General features: G+C 41.6%; 1 protein-coding gene across 1 annotated transcript in view; it reads right to left on the bottom strand.

The window, feature by feature from the left end:
• Nucleotides 1-8,491: 8,491 nt before the first annotated feature.
• The window catches only part of LOC102848327 (serine/arginine repetitive matrix protein 2-like), a 32,007-nt gene continuing 27,336 nt past the window's right edge, over nt 8,492-13,162 (bottom strand). The window contains exons 4-5 of the mRNA XM_006881347.1: nt 9,513-9,731; nt 8,492-9,015 (exon numbers count right to left, since the gene is read on the bottom strand). Of these exons, the coding sequence (XP_006881409.1) occupies nt 8,492-9,015; nt 9,513-9,731 (743 nt within the window). The remainder of the gene's footprint in view (nt 9,016-9,512; nt 9,732-13,162) is intronic.

The following is a 13,162-nucleotide window of genomic DNA, read 5'->3' as shown; positions in this document are numbered from 1 at the left end:
TATTTAACACGCTAAAGAGGTCTTCTGTAGCATATTTGTCCACTGCATATATTTTATTTCTTGATTATAACTTCGGCGAGTGTTGATTACCAATCCAAATATAATGAAATGTGCAAAAATTTGGAAGTAGAAAACCAAAGGGAAGAACATGCTTGGCCTTTCTCAGGACAAAAGAAAAAGTCAAGTTTCAAGTTGGAATACAGAAGGATACTATAGGAGGAAAAAAGATTGATGCAGGAATAATAGTTAAGAGTGGAAAGAGTACAGAGAATCACTGTATCCAAGAACCAATTTTTCTGAAGGAAGACATTCATGTTGCACTAGAGGCAATGGTGAAAAGAAATTAAATAGTGAAAATCTAAAGAATATATAAGGAATATACTGAGAAACTGTACCAAAAAGAACTGGAAGACATAGAACCATTTCAGAAAGTAGACTATGATGAAGAACCAATGGTAATGAAGGAAGACAGTCTGTTCTGAAAGCATTGGCTAAAAATAGGCCCAAGAATTGATGGGCTACCACTTGACATATTTTACAAACAGACGCAGCCCTAGATGTACTCAACCAAGCTATGCCAGAATATTTGGAGGACAACTACCACAGGAACTGACTGGAAGAGATCCATATTTATTCTCATTTAATAAAAAGATGATCCAACAGAATGTGGAAATTATGGATCAATATCCTTAATATCTCATGCAAGTAAAATCTTGTTAAAGATCATTAAAAACCAGCTAGAAGAGAACATCAACAGAGAACTGGCAGAATTTTAGGCTGGGTTTAGGATAAGCTGTGGCACTAAGGACATTATTGCTGATTGTGTTTTATTGACTATGAAAAAGGCATTTAACTGTGTGGATCATAACAAACTATGTCTGCAATTGAGAAGAATGGGAATCTCAAAACATTTACTTGTGCTCATGCAAAACCTATACCTAGATCAAGAACCTGTTGTCCAAACAGAGCTAGAGAACACATTGCATGGTATAAAATGAGGCTTCAAGAACTGATGGTATACCAGCTGAAATGTTTCAACAAATAGAGTGTTCATTCATCTGTCAGGATAGTGGAAGACCACTACCAAGCCAACTTACTGGAAGAGATTAATATTTTTTGTCCATTTGAAATTGATTTTTTTCCTAAAAGAATGTGTAAATCACCAAACAATATTATTCTTTTTTTTTTTTTTGGTAGTGTGTCGTACTGTGACCCACACATTGTCATAATGTTGGAAGTTAAGTCACTGTTATTTCAAACTTGAGCAGGGTCACTTATGGTAGACAGGTTTCAGTGAGGCTTCCAGACTAAGAAAAAGCAGCAACATCATGATAAGTGGGGAAGGTGCTTACATTTACGCCTGTTGTTGTTGTTGTTATGTGCCATCGAGTCGCCTGTGACTCACAGTAACCCTATGTACAACAGCCCTGAAACCTACTCTATCCTGTGCCAACTGTACTGTCTCTGACACACCTACCCTCTTTACCCAAGTCACGGAATCAATCCAGTTCATTGAGGGTCTTCCTCTCTTTCTCTGTCCCACCACCCTTCCAAGCATGACGTCCCTCTCCAAAGACTGGCCCCTCCTTGCAACATGCCCAAAGTATGTTTGATGAAGCCTCAGAATCCTTGCCTCAAAGAAGCAGCCTGGTTTCACCCTCTCTAGGACAAACCTGTTTGTTTTCCTTGCAGTCTATGCTATAGTCAACACTCTTCTCCAGCCCCACAGCTCAAAGGCATCAATTCTCTATCATCCCAAGTCATTGTCCAGTTCTCTGACACATAGCAAGTGATTGCAAAGACTATGACCTGGATCTTCTAGTCAGTATATCAAACATTCATGATGTGTACGTATATTGACTATTGATGGGATTTACTATATGAAATACTTGAAATCATACAATCATTACTGGTCACTAGGCTCCTGAACGCAAGTATTTAATTTTTCCAATCAATATTGTTATGTGTTGTCAAGTTGAAACTGACTCATCGTTGACCCTCCAAGGGATTTTTCAGAGGCTGTAAATTGCCTGGGAGAAGATTTTCCACCTCTCTCACATGAAGCCACTGGTGGATTTAAACCTTTGGGTTAAAAGCCTTTGGGTTAGCAGTGTAACTCCTTATCACTAGGCCCCAGAAGTAGTTTTCAGATCAACAGGGAACAAAGACTGGTAAAGTCATCTGGATACCACTTGTTGTTGCTGTTAGGTGTTAAGTTGACTATGATTCATCATGACCCAAAGAACACCAAAGCTGAACCCTGCTCCATCCTGTGCCATCCTCACCATCTCTGACATACCTGAATCTACTGTTACAGTCACTGTGGATCCACCTTGCTGAGGGTGCTCCTGTCTTTCCTTTTACCTTTCCAAGCATTCTGTTCTTCAAGGACTGCCTCTCCTAACAACATGCTCAAAATATGCAAGACCGTTTCACCATCCTTGCCTCCAAGGAGCACCCTGGCCATGTTTCCTCCATGACATATTTATTTGTCCTTCTGGAAGTCCATGGAATGTTCAGTACTTTTCTCCAACACTACAATTCAAAGGCATCGATTCTTCTGTCATCATTAGTCACTATACAACTTTCAGATGCATGGCAGTAACTGAAAAGACCAGGGTTTGGATCAGGCACACCTTAGTATCTAAACTGATGTCCTTGCTCTTTAGCAGTTTAGGGAGATCTTGGACAGATTTTCCCAATGCAACATGTCTTTTGAGTTCTTGATTGCTGGTACTGAGAGTATTGCTTGTGGATCCAAGTAAGATTACTGTTGACAGTTTGAATCTTTTCTCCATCTATCATGACGTTACTTCTTGGCCCAGTGGTAAGGATATTTTTTCTTGATGTTGAGATATAATCCACATTGAAAGCTATAGTCTTTGATCTGATACAGCAAGTGCTTTAAGTCCTCCTCACTTTCAGTAAGCATGGTTGTGTCATCTGCATAAGGCAGGTTGCTGATGAGTCTTCTTCCGATTGATCTTGATGTCACATTCTTCATCATAAATTCCAGCTACTCGAATGATGTTCTTAGCATACAGACTGAATAGGAATGGAGAAAGGATACAGCCCTAATGAAATATTTTTCTTTTAAACCATGCAGCATTCCCTTCTTCAGTTTGTACTTCAGCTTCTTGGTCTACGCATACATTTTGCATGAGCACAATTAAGTGTTCTGGGAGTCTCATTCATCTCAATGTTAGCTATAATTTTTTGTGATCACAGTCAGATGCTTTTGCATAGTCAATGACACACAGATGGACATCCTAGTATTCTCCACTTTCTGTCAGTCTATCTGGCACAATGATATGCCTTCTGCCATGGCCTCTTCGAATTCTATTCTGATTTATCCTGAATAATCTTCAGCAAGATTTTGCTTGCATGTGGTATTAATAATATTGTCTATAATTTCTAGTCTGGTTGACATCTTTCTTGAGAATTAGAATAAATATGGATCTCTTCCGATCAGGTGACTATGTATCTGTCTCCATGTTTGTTGGCAGAGATTGGTGAGTATGTCCAGGGGGCATCTGCTAGTTGAAACATTTCAATTGGTATTTCATCAATTCCTGAGGCCTTATTTTTTCCTAATGTTCTCTGTGCAGCCTTGACTATTTCTTCATTATTGATTCTTGATTTATGCTACTTCCTGAAGTGGTTTAGGGTTGACTAATTCTTTTTGGTACAGTGACTTTGTGTATTCCTGTTATCATCTTTTGATGTTTCCTGTATCATTCAAGATTTTGCCCATAGAATCTTTCAGAGTTGCAACTCAGGGCTTTAATTTGTTCTTTAGTTGTTTTTTTTGTTTGTTTTTTTCAGGAAGAAATTGAACCACTTATTGTCCCAGATTTGGATCTTCGACATAGTGGGGGACAGGAGTGTTTGGCCTCTGGGGAGCTATAGGAGAGGTTACAAGCCCCCAACTAGCTCTTTGTTCCCCCCAAGACTACCCCCCTCAAACCTCTGCATTATTTATGAGTTGGAGGTATGAGGTCTCCTACCCCAAGGTGAGCTGCACCCCAGCTCTTACGTGGGGTGTTCTTTAGTTCTTTCCGCTTCAGAGATACTGAACATGTTCTTCTCTTTTGTTTTTTCTAACTCCAGCCCTTTGCACACTTGGTTATAATACTCCACTTTTTCTTCTTGAGCAGCCCTTTGATATCTCTGTTCAACTCTTACCTCAGTATCTCCTTCCTTGTTTTGAATTCTTTTCATTCAAATGCAAATTTCAGTGTCTCTTCTGACACTCATTTCTTTCTTCCCTGTTTTTGTAATGATCTTTTCCTTTCATTCTTGATGTCATCCTACAACTCATCTGGCCTTTGATCAATGTCTCAAAGCTATTCTTGAGATGGTTTATAAAGTCAGGTGGGACAGACTGATGGTTGTGTTTTGGTTCTGTGGACTTGTTTTATCTTCAGCTTCAGTTTGAACTGGATGTTGTTGCTAGGTATCATTGAGTCGAGTAAGAGTCATTGTGATCCCATGAACAAAAGATCTGAACCTAGTCCTGTCCCGCACCATCCTCATACGTCCTGACACATAAAAGCCCATCGCAGCAGTCACCTTGTCAATCCACCTGGTTGAGGGTCTTCCTCTCCTTCACTGACCCTCCACCTTTCCCAACATCATGTCCCTCTTCAAGGAATAGCACCTCCTCACAAACTTTGAACTGTATACCACTATATTTTTAAAAGTCCATGTAAAGACTTGACATCGTTACCTAAAAAAAATCACTCCCTTAATTTTTCACTTGTTTTTCATACCCGTCTGCAGATATGGGCAGGTCGAATTCTGGTACTGGAGAAGAGTCTTGAACATACCATGGACCTCCAAGAAAACAAATAGGTCTGTCTTGGAGAGGGTGAAACCAAATCTTTCCTTGGAGGGAAGGATTTTGAAACTCCATCTCACATACTTTGAGCATGTGTCTAGAAGAGATTGGTCCTTAGAGAAGGACATCATGCTTGGAAGGTGGAGGACAGCACATGAGAGGAAGACCCCAGATGAGATGGGTTGATACAATAGCTGGGACAATGGGGATTGGTGTGTTGGAATTAGTGAGACTGGCTCAGGACAGGGAAGAGTTCAGAGCTGCTGTACATAGGGTTGCTAGGGGTCACAGGTGACTTGATGTCATGTCATAACAACATATCATCCAAACATTCTTGACACTCTTTGACCCCTTGCAAATGATCAGTATCAAAGAATCATGGAGGGAGAGCTGATGACCTAGTGGGTAAGAAAGTGTACTGCCAACCCAAAGGTAAACAGTTTGAATCCACTAGCTGCTCCTCAGAAGAAAGATAGGCAATCACCTCTCATGTCTCCAAAACTTTCACTCAAACAACAATCACAACAAAACATTTAAAAAAAGAATCATAGAGGTCACAGAGCTGTGTAATGTGAGATCAAATCATGGTGAGCTTGTCTCTCCAGCGTCTTGGTATGAAGTAAATCAGGAACAGAATTACTCATCAAGTTTTGTGCGTGTGTGTGTGTGTGTGTGTGTTTGTTTTGTAATTTTTTTTTTACTTGGCTGTAGTCTTAACAAAAGCTGATCATCAATCCATTTCTTTTGAGTATTGCTGGAACTGAACCAGTAACCTTTAGGTTAGCTGGCTGTACCACTCAGGTGCCCAAAGATGTCTTAATATTGCAAAATTCTGCAACTGTGCTGATAGAATTTCTTCCTTTGACATTGCTTGAGGAGTAGAGGTTTATAGCTGCAGGCCCCAGTACATTAAATAGGATATTATAACATGCCCTAAATCAACTTACATTAGAATGACTGTAAGTGCTTTTATAAATGCAGCATCCAAGGTTCAGTGTTATATTCATTTAGATTAGAATTAGAAGAAGGGGGACTCACACTTTTTTTTTTAAATATATTTCTCTCGTGTATATTCCAAAGGTGACGCTGTTCGGCTGCTACAGAGCTGGGGTATGGGGACTCACACTTTTAACAAATTCATGAGTGAATCTTAATCATTCTGCTCCACTGACTTATTTCTTCCTTCCTTCCTTTCTCTTTCTTCCTTCCTCTCTCTTCTTTCTTTCTTTCTTCCTTTCTCTTTCTTTCTTTCTTTCTTTCTTTCCTTCCTTCCTTCCTTCCTTCCTTCCTTCCTTCCTTCCTTCCTTCCTTCATCTATTTTTCTTTCTCTCTCTCTCTTTCATTGTTGCCTTTTTCTCCCCTCCCAACCCTCCTCCCAGTATACTATATTCTTGGAAAAGTAAAAGATTCTTTCATTGTTTTACAATCCCTACCTCCAGGTCCACTCCACTATACAGCCTTCGTTTTGGACTCCTGTCATGACAAAAATATCTAATAACACATCCCTTTTAAACCGTTTTCTCCCTCATCTGTTTAAATGCAGTATACATTATTGAACCTATCGTTCTCAGTCTCTCCCCAACCCTGAGGTCAGTCCTGTTTTACAACAGTGGCACCATGCAGTATTTGTCCTTTTGTGACTGAGATACTTCACTCAGCATAATGTCCTCCAGGGTCACCCATTTTGAATAATATTGCATGAGTTCCTTGTTTTTCAATGCAGCGTAGTATTCCATTGTGTGAATAACCACAGCTTCTCTATACATTCATTTGTTGATGAGCGCTTAGGTTGTTTCCAGCTCCTTGCTATTCCACTGATTTCTAAAACCAGTTCTGTACTCTTTATCAGCAAAATCAAGAAAAGTCACTGCAACTTTCTTAGCTTCTACCCTATTGTCCATTTCTTTCTAGAATGGCCACATAATATTACAAGAAACAAAAACAGATTTTTCCCTTGAAAGCATATGGAGTAAAGGGGATAAGAGAGGTATAAACACCACTTCCCCTCTGCCCCAGCACACCTCCATTTGGATCAGGTTACCAATCTAAGGAACACTGGTGGCTTAGTGGTAAGAAGTGTACTGCCAACCCAAAGGCATGCGTTTCAAATCGCCCAGCTGCTCCTTGGGAGAAAATATGGGCAATCTTCCTCCTGTGCGTTTTATTGGCTCTGAAATCTGCTGGAGGGTCAGCTATGAGTCAGTTCTGATTCAGTGGTACATTAACACCACCACCAATTAATGTAAACTTGGCCAAATCAAACTTGATATTCATTATTAATGTTTTGTGTGTGTAAAAATGAATTTTAATGCTTAAAGGCAAGGATAAGTCCCTCATTAAAGATAATGATCTCTTTATACAGGTGATGCTAATATGGGTGGCCTTCACTATGGAAAATAGTGACTTAAACTTCAGGGAGAACTCCAAGAAATACTGAGGCTGTGTGCTTGGAATCTAAGCACTGACTGCTGACTACGAAAACGATTCCTCCTGGAAGGAACAGATTCGTTTTGGAAAGGCTGTATTCAGCAGTTTCTGGAGCAGTGGAACATTTTTTCCATTCTTAGTGTGCAAACAGATTGCTGGCCTTCTTCAGAGAGGCAGGCCTAGACAAAGCCTCTCAGCAGGCCCTTCCGGACAGGGTTTCTCCACAGATGAAATTAGGTCAAAGAGAAAAATCCAGAGCAGTTTTGAGGGAGGTAAAAGAGAAAATCCTGAAAAGGGATAATACACCCACAGCGAAGGGTGGATATGGGGTGCTATCCTACCTGCTTGGCTCTGGCGAAGGCCTGTCACATGAATCTCAGGGTTTCCTGTTCTCTGCAGCTGTCTCTGAGTCACTGGGGTTGCAGGGCAGGACGCTCTAACCAGGGAACATAACCAAGTGTGACTCTTAAGCGAGGCCAGGATGCCAGGCTAGTGTGAAAATTAAAGAGTGACTATACTGTTGTTGGTTCTTGTGTATTTTGAGTTCTTGAATCTGTTTTTAAGACTGTTAAGTTACCAGAAAGCACAAAGAAAAGCTGGTAAGTTGAATTCACATCTGGTAAATGAGAACTGGTGCCAGTCCCATTAGTCACTAAGATCATTGCAGGGTGGAGCATGTTAGCCAAATAAACAGTAAACCAAAAGCTACACTTCCTTCTAAGTTGGGGTTTCCTAGGAAATCTTTAAAATGAAAACCTAAAATGCCTTAGGCAGGCAAATGTTATAGATAGAAAAGCCAACCTTTTCTTTTCTCTTTCCACTGTCCTCAGCTGTTGCAGAATACTGTTGAGTATATTATACTTTGGGAAGTAAAATATATTTATTAAACATATTTAATTTTTTTTTACTTCAAAATAGTATTTTTATTATATAAAAATGTAAAAATCCAGCAAAACCAGAAATACGGATATATTTTCCTGGGATTTCACATTTGTTGATTTTTATTCATCATCTGTTTTTCAATATAATTTACATCCTCATCCCCATTCCCATCCTGATTATACTGATGCAAGTGGCAGAAAGGCCTGGAATAAATACATCCAAGGGAGAGGATAAGAGGCAAAACTGTGAAGCTATGTGCATGCACAGGTTCTAAGGGGGAGAGGGGAGAAAGTGTCTTGGGAATAAACTCAAGGTAATTAGAGGGTTTCAGCTAAAGTTTGTTCAGTCATCCTTGTCTTTTGCTCCATGTTTCAGGATGTGTGTGAACTCGATGTAATTGAAATTCCCCTTTTTGTCGATCGGAGCTTCTCTGTAGAGCTCGTCCACTTCCTCGTCCGTAAAGCGGTCCCCCATGGTGGTCAGCAGCTCTCTCAGATAGTCTTCCTGAATGGTGCCCGTTGCTTCTTCATCAAAGCAGGCAAAAGCATTTCTGATGACATCCTCTGGATCTGTCCCATTGAGCTTCTCCCCAAACATCGTGAGGAGCATGGTGAAGTTGATGGGCCCTGGAGCCTCATTCATCATGGCTTCCAGGTACGCATCCGTCGGGTTCTTCCCTAGAGAGGCCAGCATATTATGCAAGTCTTCCTTGTCAATGAAGCCATCTCTGTTCTGGTCAATCATGTTGAAGGCCTCTTTGAACTCCTGAATCTGGGACTGATCAAACATGGCAAACACGTTGGATGTTGCGCGCTGAGGGCGCTTCTTGGTGGTCTTGGTCTTGGCCTTTTTGCTCGACGTGGTGGCTGTTTAATTCTTCTGCGCTTCTGCCCTTGGCACCACCGACCGCAGATTTCCGGAAGCTTTTCCTGATTTCTTTTTTGTGTCCTTTTCGTCAGTCAACACGAATGAAGATGCAACATACTGAGAGGGTGAGAACCCTCATGGAAATAATCGCACCTGCACCGCCTATAGCTCTGGGGCCTAGTGCTAAGAAGCGGCACTGCAATCCTCAAGGCACGCAGTTCGAATCCACCAGCTGCTCCGCGGGAGAAGGGGGACAAACTGCTCCCGTGTGCTTAACTGTCTCTGAAAACCGGCCAGCTGGGGGTCGGCTCTGACTCGATTGTACACAATAACCTCCCATCGATGATCCCTCGCAGCGGATCTTTAATGATTTCCGTGGACACCAAAACACCCACCAGGTCCTGGGAGACTCCTGCACCCCCCACGAACCCCCAGCCCGCGGTGCGGGCCCCGGCTCCCCAACACCCCTAGAGGCCCCGCCCTCAGGGCGGAGTACACAGCCCGGGGCTGTGTGCGAGGTCGTCCGGGTGACACGGGCAGGGCAGCCGGGCTGAGCGGCTCGAGCTCCTCCCCGATCCTGCCCCGTCACCCCGGCCCGCGTCCGGCGCAGGGTGGGCCCCAAGTCCCCCGCCCCGGGCCGGCCGCCGTGGCGCGAGGTCGGTGCGGGGAACAGATTTAAATTTTAACCAAAAAGCTACTATCCCAATTTTTTTTTCTATCTCAAATTTGTAAGATGTTCAGTATTTTATAATGAACATTGACGAACCATTCTCAATAACTGAAGTAGTATTGTGGGATCATGCACTTGAACTTGGTGTCTGGCTTCAGAATTTTCTTCCCCAAGAACAAAATTTAAGGGGGAAGTGGTGACAGAATGGAGAGTGATGGGTTACTGACCAAAAGGCTGAGGGTTTCTGGTGGGTTGAATCCACCTCTTCAAGAGAAATATGAGCAATTTCCTCCTGCATGAGTTCCAGGCTCTGAAAGCCCAGGGAGGGTCAGCTATGAGTTAGTTATCACCTCAAGGGCAGTGGGAGAGAGAAAACGCTAAAGATCTCTGGGCGTTCACATCTACCAGCTGTTCCTCAGGAGAAAGACAGTCTCCTCACATTATAACTAAACCCAGTGGAGGGTTCCTGTGAGAATGGACTTGATGGCCATGAGAGGCACAGTACAAGTAGGATCGAAGAAAGTCTGTAATCATTATGAGCATTTGAACATCTCCTTCCCATTAACTCCAGGAGATGACCACGCCCTTCCCTACTGTCAGAAGACCTAGAGAGCCCCCCTGGCTTTGTTCTCATAATCACGAATTGATCTTTCTCTCTCCTTTACATTTTTATTCATTCCCTGTTGCACATGAGTTGATCTTAACCTTGATACTTAAAGAAACTTCATCGTTATTTTGAAATCAGAATACTAGAGGTCCAGATCTTTGTAAAACTATCTTGTATTATTGTTGTAATTATTCTTTGTAAAAGAATCTTGAGCTAAAGGAAACTAAGGTTTACGTCATTATTTTTTAAAAGCAAAATTCTTTTATTCAAACAGAAGTCTAAATAGAAAGATAGAAAATAAACATCTCTGGTTGAAAGAGGATGGGTGCTTGGGGCACTGCCTACCGGACTACACATCTCCTGCAGGCCTTCAGAGGGGTCTCAGGGCTACAGAGCACATGCAGAAGCCCGGATTTAGTCCAGTCTTTTCATTTCACAAATGATCAATTTGAGACTCAAAAATGTTAAGTGACTTTGAGTTAACTTGAGTTAACATTACTGTGGCAAGGAGCTATGCTGCAATCCCAAAGGCAAGTGGTTCGAGTCTACCAGCTGCTCTGTGGGACAAGGATCGGCAATCCCCTCCTGTGTGATTATCTGGGTCTGAAAACCTGCTGGAGGGTCAGCAATGGGTTGGTTCCAACTCAATGGTACACAACAACAACAGTGTATCCATAGGAAGCGCTGTGTTGTCCTAGGGGGTAAGGAGTTGCACTGTTAACCTAAAGGCAGCCAGTTTGAATCCATCAGTTCCTTTGAAGGAAAAAGACAATCTCCTCTCATGTGATTACTGTTAGGTACTGCCAGGACGGTCATTCATGGTGACTATGACCTCTGAAAATCTGATAGGCAGTCAGCTATGAGTTGGTTCTGACTCTATTGTGATGTGGATTTCTTTCTTTTGAACTTCTTAAAATGTGATAGCTAACCATCTGTTTGTTAAACCATCATGTATAAGTGTTTCTGTTACAGAAATATTTGTTGGTTTAGTCCATAAGATGTTGCACAGCTAAATCAAAGGCCATGCTATCTCTGTTTAGAAAGATGGACAACCTCCTCCTGCACAATTTACAGTCTTGAAACAGCACGAGAGGCCAATACGAGATGGCTGGTTCTCACTTTATGCCCATGAGTTTGAGTTTTGTTAGGCAGGACAATGCTGAACATACTTCATGGAATATACATACTAAGACAGACTAGGAAGAAAGGTCTGGTGATTTACTTCTAAAACCCTAGAGATTACCTTTTCAGTGTGTGTGAACTGTGGCAACTACATTGCACAGTCTTGATTTTTTTTATCAAGGAGATTGGTGGTGAGAAGAGGTAGGGCACAGGCTTCTGTTGAGAGGAGGAGGTAGCAGCAGAAGTAGGCAAAAGGTTTTGATTGTGATGGATAAACAGAGAACCATAAGAGAAGCTTATGACGAGGCAAGCAGGCGTACCAACACGCAATGGCCGAGACGTGTGTCGACAGGTAACGAAGTGTGGCAGTAGTGAGAAATTTGGAGTTTTTTATTATGCAAACAGACAGGAATGAATGTACAAAATTCTGTTCTGCAACCAACCTAGCTAAAAACCTAAACTTTTTTGCAGAGAAAACAAACCGTGTGACTGAAATAGTTCTGCAAACAGCTGGCTTTGCAAAAAAAAAAAAAAAAGAGCAAGCTCTTTAAAGCTAACCAGCTCATGAACATAGACCAATGCAGTCTACATAGAGATGATTTCATCTGACATCAAAGTAACATGACTCCTTACTCTTCCTTATTTTATTATTTCAAAGAACAGTGAAACCCAAGGATGATTCCCCACTTCCCTTGGTTTGAATTTGCTCTATCCAGGATTAGATTCCTTATCTATGTAATACACCTGCCAGCCTCCAGAATAGGTTTTTCACTCAAAGGATACATTTATTGTGATTTTAAAAAATAGGCAGCATAATTGTGATCTGCCATTGACCCTTTCCCTTCCAGCCCCATTCCCTTTCCAATTCTCAGTATATCTTCTGTGCAAAAAGTCACACTGTCTTACATGGTGAAACCTGTGAGAATTGGAATTGAACCGCTTGGCTTTTTCCTATTCTTGTAGGGTTTTTTGGTTTGTTTTCTTGGTTTTTTGCCTTAAATAGGATGCAGCCTTACCACTTTTCATCACTCATTTTAGTGGAAAATATTTGAAGTTCTCCTTTTCTGACATCTTACACAGGCTCCAACTTTCACAGGTTTCACCGCGCTCCTCAAATACATCAGACTGCACCCCATTTCTGTAGCTCTGCAGATGCTGTTCCTCTAAGCTAACACTTTTCTGTTTCTTTTTTTTTACTTCTTGTTCTACTTTTCTGTTTCTATCCTCACCTTCTGCTGTTGTTAGATGCCGTGGCATCTGCCTCCAGTTATCACAATGTGACTGGACAATTTGGACCCACAAGATTTTCAGAAGATCACCAGGCCTTTTTTTCCTACTTCGAACTCAGAAGCTCTCTAGAGATACGTTCAGCATCACAGCAACACACAAGCCTTCCCCGACAGCCAGGTGGCAGCCTAACATGAGGTATGTATATTGGCTAGGAACTATGCACTGGATCCCTAATGAAAGCTGAGAATTCTCCCGTTGACTCACCAATCCTTAATCCAAACCCTACATGCATGGGCATTCCCACCCAACCTCCTAAGCTCAGCCTGACAAACTTTACTTTTACAAAACTGCACAGAGGACCTTTGTATATACCTTTGAGCCCTTAGTGGAAAATATTAAAAGTGGGATTATTATAAAGATTTTGCTCATTTATAAGATTTTTTAAAAATTTTTTAAATTTTATTTTATTTTGTGTGTGTGTACTGTCAAATCAGATCTGACTGGTACAGGAGGAGAT

Source organism: Elephantulus edwardii, unplaced genomic scaffold, assembly GCF_000299155.1.
Source record: "Elephantulus edwardii isolate Elephantulus edwardi_28Jun2011 unplaced genomic scaffold, EleEdw1.0 scaffold00014, whole genome shotgun sequence".
Lineage (NCBI taxonomy): Eukaryota > Metazoa > Chordata > Mammalia > Macroscelidea > Macroscelididae > Elephantulus > Elephantulus edwardii.
Note: the sequence above shows the minus strand (reverse complement) of the source record. Positions and strands in the feature narration are given on the sequence as shown.